The 8,920-nt window shown below is 39.8% G+C and overlaps 1 protein-coding gene across 2 annotated transcripts; it reads right to left on the reverse strand.

Annotated features, from left to right (window-relative positions):
* Positions 1-91: 91 nt before the first annotated feature.
* On the reverse strand, positions 92-8,874 carry abhd16a (abhydrolase domain containing 16A, phospholipase). 2 transcript variants are annotated; one of them, XM_073484987.1, is made up of 20 exons: positions 8,740-8,855; positions 8,126-8,185; positions 7,978-8,044; positions 6,635-6,721; positions 6,280-6,365; positions 6,053-6,126; positions 5,782-5,889; positions 5,005-5,119; positions 4,814-4,915; positions 4,642-4,705; positions 4,500-4,549; positions 4,051-4,174; positions 3,819-3,923; positions 3,667-3,730; positions 3,455-3,511; positions 2,278-2,340; positions 2,112-2,188; positions 1,836-1,934; positions 1,656-1,702; positions 92-1,046 (listed from the first exon to the last, which is right to left on the reverse strand). In XM_073484987.1, the coding sequence occupies exons 1-20, from the start codon at positions 8,839-8,841 to the stop codon at positions 963-965; spliced, it is 1,635 nt and encodes a 544-aa protein (XP_073341088.1). In that variant the 5' UTR covers positions 8,842-8,855; the 3' UTR covers positions 92-962. The 2 variants fall into 2 exon arrangements, with proteins under 2 accessions (XP_073341088.1, XP_073341089.1); XM_073484988.1 differs by having other exon boundaries at positions 879-1,046; positions 8,126-8,182; positions 8,740-8,874.
* Positions 8,875-8,920: the final 46 nt, after the last annotated feature.

The raw sequence follows: 8,920 nt of genomic DNA on the forward strand, positions 1-8,920 counted from the left end.
GTATTGTTCTGAAGCAGTTTGTTAATCTAAGTCTCTTGTACATAAGTGCAATTTGTTAAGCACTTAAGTAATGAACAAATGAATTCAGTCCTTTATGTCAAACATTTTATTTTATTCAGCATATTTAATCGAACATGTAAGCAGAACGTAGAGCTTTGTTCATAAAGACTGTCCACAGAAAGTAAATAAACCTGAAAAACTAAAAACTTTGGCTGCATTTTTAAAAATTAAAATACCTCAGACCTGACACCATTAAGAGATCTTCCCGTTATTTAAATTGTAGCCATGTACTAGAGCTGCAACAATTAATTGCCAGCTATTTTGATAATCTGTTTAAATCGTGTAAAAAAAGAAGCTTTTTTAAAATTCTGACTCAAGCTTCTTAAATGTGACATTTGTGAGGTTTTTTTCTCCTATGACAGTAAACTGAATATCTTTGGGTTGTGGACAAAACAAGACATTTAATGACGTCATCTTGGGAAAACACCGATTGACATTTTTCACCTTTTTCCGACATTTAATTAACAACTAGTCAGTTGTCAAAATAACTGACAGATAAATCAACAATGAAAATAATTGTTAGTTGCAGCCCTAAAATGTATTTCTATTTTTAATTAAGTCTTTAAAAACACAGCCAAAGAAGGAACAATGGAAGGAGTGAGAGATGGCTTATGCATTTACATGAAATGCACCCTTTAAGTGACAAGAACTGAAAGGTATGACTCACCACTAACCTCAAAAGAAAAGATTTACCATATTTTACAAGTTTTTGCGTGGAGTTGGAGGGGAGAGGGGGGTAGTAGACCAGATCTTTCCAGATGCCACCACAGCAACAATATACATGACAACAAATCTGTCAAAATCACAGTATACATTCACACCATGCCAGGAGCACGCTCTGACCACAGGCCATCCAAAACCTCTGTTGCTCATTTTCTGTCATCCATCCATCTTTTCTGTCTTTACAGTCTCCAGGGGTGGTGGAACTCAGAGGCAGGGAGGGGAGTGCAGTGTGTTGTTTCAAAGTTTCGCATGTACTTCCGCGCCTTAGACGGAGAGAGAGAAGAAAAAATTTAAAAAGGCAGCAGGGATGGAGGAGGAATGGAAAATGAGAGGTGTGGGAGGGCAATGAACAAAAAGTGCAGAACTTGATTATATTAGCTTCGGTTTGTATGGCTCTGCGCCATACAAATCTCTTCCATCTCTTAAGGGTTTACAGGGGAGGTGAATAAAGCCTAATTCAGAAGGCATTACCAAGGGAGGAAAAGCATAGCATTAGCTGTAATTGATGGCACTCCTCTTGTTTGATGTTAAATGACTTCAATAAGCTGAGCGCAGTGAAATATATTACACCAGTCAACCTGAGAGCACAGGTGAGCTGGTTACTATGGTGACCAGAAAAGTGTTCCTCAGTGGTAATGATGTCGGTGAATAGCTGTGATGTGTTTTTTTCCTTCTTTGCAGGGGGAGGGGGGGAGGTAAGCCAAGTTTAAACTAGAAAATGGGCTTATTTGAGAAAAGGAAATTAGACTTTTCTTTTAACCCGACTCGAAAGAGACGAGACAAAGACAACAGGTGGCTTCCCCTTAAACCAGACAGGAGAAACAACTGTACACTCTGAGTAGGAGTGCATAGATAATAGATTATTTCCTTACCAAGAAAAGAGCCAGCTGCCGCCTTCCCTCTAGAGTCATATCTTCACCTGGTAACAGTAAGAGTGTATGAGAATATGTAGAATCATTGTGAGATGATACATGTATGTATCACCTCACGTGTATACACGTGCTGTGTGCAGTTTATTTGCATCATGACTGTGAAAGGACGTTGGGACTTACCAACGCTCCACGGAAACAAAACATCTCTGTCTGCCTGATACGACTGCAGCACAGACACACACCAGTCATCGTCCACCTCGTAGCCACTGTACACTGATGCTGAGGAGCAAGAGTGAACTGACATTACACACAACTTATGAAGTGTTTAAATCTTAAATGTCGACATACACATTTTTTCTTCAGGTTAATACAGTAGGTTTAATTCTAATATGCTACAGGTTAATCAGAGTTTAAAGTGTCCGACACAGTGAAACAGTGGTGTGAACATGAACTTACCTTCTTCTAACGGAGTGGAGGATCCCAGCCATTGTCTGACAACTCTAATCCCTTCATCTGTCATTATCTTTGGGTACCTGGGCAGGAAAATGACATCACCACTTGGTGAGCATATATCCAACAATAATTCTACTGAGATTAGACGTTTGAAAATCAGGACACCGACCTGAACTGTAGCAGTTTGAGCAGGAGGTCGTTGCCTCTGTTAGACATGACATCCTCTGGACCCCTGTAATACAGTGTAGAACATATCATAGTGTCAGTAGTCCTGTGACATGTCGCTGACTAAAGAAGAGGATGCTTTGTCCCATTTCTGCATCAGCAAGGCACTCAACCCTCACCATCGACAGTTACTGTATTTTAAACAGTAGATGTTATATAGAGATTAACCTGGATCAAAAGCTTGGTACAGAATCACCCCTACACAAATGCTGTTTAAATAATTTGCTTATAGCCATCAAGCAGTCTTCATGTTGGGTCTTTCTCATACAATAAAACTACAGTGATTTTCCTTTTTTTACTTAAATCCCATGATACTTTGCCTTGCAGTAACCCGCCTGCTTCCGGGTGGCTATTTGAGGCTGGTGCCGCGTGAAAATTGGAACCGTGACGAGAAAAAAGGTCATTTTCTCTCAATGAAAAACTCAAAGCTGATGACAAGCTGCCAAAAATGCAGCAGTGAAACTTGGCGCATGAGGAAAGAACTATACACAGTACTATAATATGTACAGTAATTTTTTTACAGTAAAAGCTTTTGAAACAGCTGTACTGTATTTTGAAACAGTCAATAAATTTCAGTAAATAGCAAAGCTGTCTGTTTTATTACTTTAGTATTCATTTAATAATATATAAATGTCAGTCAGATGGTAATCTGCATCAGAAATAAAGAAGTGCAGATATAACCATCCACTTATAGTGATCAATTTGACCTTGACAGACGTTATCACTTCAAGAGGTTTACATTTTAATTGCAGTAAGAATTTGTCTCTTGCTGTTTAGGCGACAGAAAGATATGAACAGCTGTGGTTGAATCGTTACTGTGTCCGACATTAGGTGCAAAAACAAAATTGCAAAACTATAAAGAAGTACTAAAGTGCTGCAGAGATGCCCTGGTCTACAAATCTTGTTCTCTAGATGTTAGAAAAATGTTTGTTCAGTACAGACTAAATCAAATGTCACACCATCATGATTTTAATTGTTTTTTCAGTGAAAATGAAAATTGCAATGCAAATTGTAATCATCATTCCCATTAATTGTGACTCATATGCTAATAACGGCAATTAGATTCTTTCACCATGTTGTGCGGCCCTGAGACATGTTAATATGGTCTGTGGGGGACTCACGTTGTGGTGATGATCTCATCTCTGGTTCTCCTGATGAGCAGCACTGGTCCCTGATATCTGGAGGAAGAGAAGGAGTCGTGTTAATCATCAGTGACATCACTGTGAGCTGCGCCAACAAAAGACAATTACTCCCCAATATGTTGTGTAATGTTCAGTGATGCAGACTTTGACTTTTATGATTAGTGTCACTATAAATAGATTGTCCCACTCACTTGAGAAGCTGCTCAGCGTTGTTGAGATTCATGTACTGCCTAACTGTGTGTTGCACCAATGGCCCTAAGAGAGAAGATATTTCAGTTCAAATGAAGCTGCCTGCTCCAAACAAAAAAAATGGTGTTTAGAACTTTTAAGCTTGTGGACTCACTCCAGCTGTCGGGCATGACCTTGAGGGCCAGAGGCAGGAGGTCGTCGAAGGAGGCATCCAACACTACAGATTGGATCTCTGGGTATGACATCACTGCCCAACTGGCTAAGAAAGGAAATACACAAAGTAAAGGACAGCAATAAACAAAACCATAAAGGAAGGATGTAATAATATGATTTATATTCATAGCATATAAAAGTGCCCATCGTGTATTGTTCTTGTCTTCATCTACCTGTGAATCCTCCTATGGACCAGGCATATACGACAATATCGTTGATCTTGAAGCCCAGTTTGTGTATTGCAAACTGGATCACTACATCCATGGCGTTGGCCTCATTCTGGGGGAATGGCACTCCCTGGCAGAAAGATCCAAGTAAAAAAAGCGATATCTATGCATTATTAAACATCACAGTAATACTCGACCCACCTACAAAAACCCTGCATCTCCCAGTTTGAACAGATTTACAGTGTTTCATTCCTCTCCACTGATAATATCCACCATGGGAGTGTACTTGCCCTCTTGTGAAATACTGACTAACTGAAACCAGAATTACAACATGCCTTTTATTCACATTGTGTTGTTTGTTAAGACTACTGTATCTGAAGCCCAGGACACAGCACACACTGTAAACTAACACTGGTTTAAGGATTAAATGCAGTAAATCTGACAACACTGCTTACCGTGCTGCCTCCAAAGCCAGGGTGGTTCCAGCCCAGAACAGAGTAGCCACCTACAGAGACACCAACATTTAATTTTCTTTAATAATAATTGAAATGAGACAATAAAACGACAAAAAATTGTATGATGAAAACCATTCCTCACCCTCCAGTGGTGTGTTCATGCAGCCCACCTCATAGAAGCCTGCGTTCCCTTCACAGCAGATGACCTGTGGCAGAATTCTTAGATTTCAACAGCTAAACACAATGACACAAGTTCTGTTGAACCCTGGAATGAGCCCAAGACACAAAAACAACAAATCATTGCAGACATTTACCAGCATCTGGCCATTCTGTCCCCCTTCTCTCCTTCGATCCACAAACATTGTGTCGATCTCATTACCATCGCAGGCCACGAGCTTGTTCCTTTGGCCATCAAACTGTGACAAAAAGGAAGGAAATTAGCAGGGAAGGGTGATCAGTATTTATTGAAGCCAATATGGACAGACTGAAAATGTGTTTCATTTACCTCTTCTATTAACCTAGCCTGGCCTTGCTGGAGCATAGGCCTCATGGCTTTCTGTAGTAAACCTACAGAGCCAGGGTACAGCATCCTCCTCCCAAACGAGTGGGCGATAAGAAAGCTGGAGAGGAAATATAGACATGACAAAACTGTAGCAACATCGGACAAACACTTATTTTACTTATATTTTCCTGGAAAACCGACTGAATCTGGTAGAAATACAATGTAAACCTACTACAGAGGAGTCTGTATCCATCTCCTGTGATATAGGGCTGGGTGATGTTGCCTTACAATGGTTTCATGATATATTTAGGCTATATCACAATACAAAATGTGTATCTTCATATTTTGAAATCTCCTCTACAGCTCTTCATATACGTTAGGACTTGGTGACAAAATCAAATATTGTAATATTTTTGACCAAATACTCGATATCAATATTGCAACAAAATTGTAGGGGTGAGTATTGGTGCTTTCACAAAATATTAACACAATGTGATTTTTAGATAAATAATCATCAGTAATGTGGATATAATGACTAAGTGGGTAAAGGTACTATTATTTTAAAAAAAATGGCATCTGCACTGTAATGCAGCCTTTAAAAGCAGGAAGAGAAAACACTTATGCCATATCATGATAAAGATATCGAAAATCTAAGATGATATATAGTCTCATATCAAGATAAAGATATGACAGTGATCTATTGCCCGGCCCTACTGGGATACTAGCTAAAAAAACTGCAGTGTCTTCCTGCAGTCTTTGTGCTGCATAAACTGCATTTACCCGATGATGTGGCATGGTAGAGTCCGCACAGAGTTGAGGACACTGTCTGCAGCCCCTCTTAATCTGGGCTCCGGCTTTAGCAGAGAAACACCAGCCTTGGATAGTTTCCTGTCACACAGAGGGTCAAAGGCAGACATCGAAACAAATAAACCAATGTACTTTGCCGTGCTTTGAATGAATTCATTTATAATGGACTGACCCTGATGGGAATAGAACTGTAGTGAACACACAGCCACTTCAAATAAAATAAAATATAAAAGCTGGAACTCACGGACTGCTGACTTCTGTCCAGCTGAAATCCAAAGGCCAGTACGAGAAGTCAAAGTCATAGCAACTCACTTTTTTCTACATGGAAAGCACAAACAAATAAGAAGTTGTACCTCGAGTTAAGTTCTGATGGAATGTAATTATTCTTTTGTCCCTCTTTTTTCCCAAAAACTTTGTGCAGACACCAATAGCAAATCCTCCTGTTCAATACTCAAGTTGCCATGACCTCACCTTGTTCGCTGGTGTGTGATTCTTTTTGGCTTCTTCAAGAATGGAGATAAACTGAAGATACTCTGAGTTTTTCCATCTCCCATAACCTTGAGGAGAAAAGGAAAGAGGGAAGGTAGGTAGAAAGCAAAAACAAGGAGAGACATAAGTGGAGTTTACATGAGGCACAAAACATACTTTGCTGCAAAGCCTCAAGGTTGTATTTAGTATGCTTTGTAGATGTAGACCTTGTGCAACTGTCTCAATGTTAATGAAATCTTTTTGGCATGCAGCATATACAGCATATGTGTGTAATATCTGAAGATGAATGAATTGAATCAGTCATTGTCTGCCTGTCAGTTGAAATCTGTAGCCTCACCTCTAAGACAGGCCACTCCAAGAAGACACACCAGCACTGTTCCCAAATACTGACTCACTGGAACCAACTTACTGGTGCAGATGTAACCTAAAAATACACAGAGCAACAGTGACACAGACATCCACATAAGCCCCCACTTTTTCTGCTAGTCTTGGGCCTCATTAACAGGCACCAACACAAACATTCACAGTCTGACAACTACCCAACGGCTGTATGCATAAATCAATATCAGAAGCTCAATTATACACTAAGGAGTAGCAAACAACCTCAAGCAATTAATTTATATTGATGCATAGTCTTGCTGGATGATTCAGTTGATTAACTTTATATTAATCCCACTTGTAGGAGAACAGTAATTCCCAAGAACGCCCTCACACTGGCAATTTTTCTAACATAATGGAAGGAGAAATGTCATCTGGAAAAATATACGCGTTTAGACATATGTTACTGCCAAACGCTCCGAGAAAGATTGCTACTCAAACATGGCATGCTCACATTTAAAGAGGATAAAGCATTGTTGTATGCACCATGAGAAAAAATGGCTTCGGTGTGTTTTTACGATTACTTTTCTCCCAAAGCTGGGATGGTTTACATGGGAGTAGGACTGAGCAATGAGGTCAGCATCATCAGCACAATATTAATCTGGATATTTTCCAATATACAGTAGATGTACATCATAATATGGCCAGATTACACATAAAATAATCAAACTGGTACTCAAAGTTATCTACTGTGTTCCACTGTTACACACTACATGAAATGTAATCCTTGTTTGTAGCTAACAAAATGTTAAAATGCTCAGAATCTCTTTACAATAAAACTTTGTGAACAAAAAACATAATATCACGGTTTTGATTTGCTGAAATAAAAAAATGAATGATTATCATGAATTATCACCCACCCTTTGTCAAAACTGTCCCCTTTACAGCCCAGTCTGTCTCTCTTTGGAACATCAACTAAGGCAATAATTAATAGGAACATCACTTTTCAGGGAATCTGCAGATTACTTTCTCAATTATTTGATTAAGACTATTTGATTAAGATTAAGACTCTTTTTAACATTAAAAACAGTGAAAAGAGCCCAAGGTGACATCTTCAAATGTCTTGTCATGTACTAAAAAAACATGTTCCATTAATTTTATAAAGAAATATCAAACAGAGAAAAACAAGAAATCCCATTGCTGGACGAGCTGGAACCAGAGTGTTTGCATTTATTCCTGATAAATGACTCATCAAAACTGTTGCCGAGTAATTTTCAGTTGAGCAACTAATTAATAAACGTAAAATGTAGAGAAAGATAAGTCTTCTTGTGTTTCCCACCAAACATAATTTATACAACCAACCTTTTCTGTACAGATAGCAGAGGAGAAGAGGGGAGCTGTAGTAAGACAGAGACCACAGTGCTGAAGCCTGTAGGGAAAAGACACTTTTACTTGAGTTTACCTCGAAATCCTTCACATACAGTGACGTGAATCATACAATTATACTGACCCAGCCGAGGATGCTGTCTGTGTGTTTCTCCAGGCTCTTGGGTTGGTAGCTCCATCCCTGCTATAAGTGAGAGAAACTGTTCAAATCTTGAGCAACGAAGCTAACGTCTGCCTTTCAGAGAGCTAACGTCAGCTAGCTAGTAGCACTTTTAATAGCACTTTTAATAGACATGTTGCTAAATATTCCAACTCCACACAGTCTTTACAGTGGCTCTGTTTAAGTTCACATGTATGCTTGTTCTTATAGTTAGTTTTCTGTTCAGTTTCTATTTTTCTCCTCCCGTCTTCGCAAAGTTTCCTCTCACCTAGCGTTAGCATAACCAGGCTAATGTCATTGAGGAAAACAGTTTAGGACGCTTCAGTTGGACTCGCTGTTACCGTGTTGGTGAAACAGAAACGCATCGAGCATGAAAAGACAGGCGTGTTCGTGTCATTTCATTCATTTACTCGCTGTCAACCCGGCTGTACAGCGCAGTGACAGCGGGGTTTCAATAACAAACACCTGACACTTCCGGGACGCAGCCGGAGCTACATCGATGCTAACAGAAGAAATACCGTTCAGTTTTCGCAGTCGGCTGTACTCAAACATAAGCAGAACATTATAGATATCCCTACCCTCCTCCCCGCCCGGCCTCCAGGCCGAAGTTGGTCCGGTGAATTGTGAATTCGGTGCAAATGAGGCCCTAAAACACAGCGGAGCCACATCCAGCCAGCCATTCTTCCACTGTGAGTACTACGGAAGCCTGCGCTGACCAAAACTCTCAAACGCGAAAGCGCTCAGAAATAATGCAGCAGA

The sequence above is a fragment of the Pagrus major genome, chromosome 17, assembly GCF_040436345.1.
Source record: "Pagrus major chromosome 17, Pma_NU_1.0".
Taxonomy (NCBI): domain Eukaryota; kingdom Metazoa; phylum Chordata; class Actinopteri; order Spariformes; family Sparidae; genus Pagrus; species Pagrus major.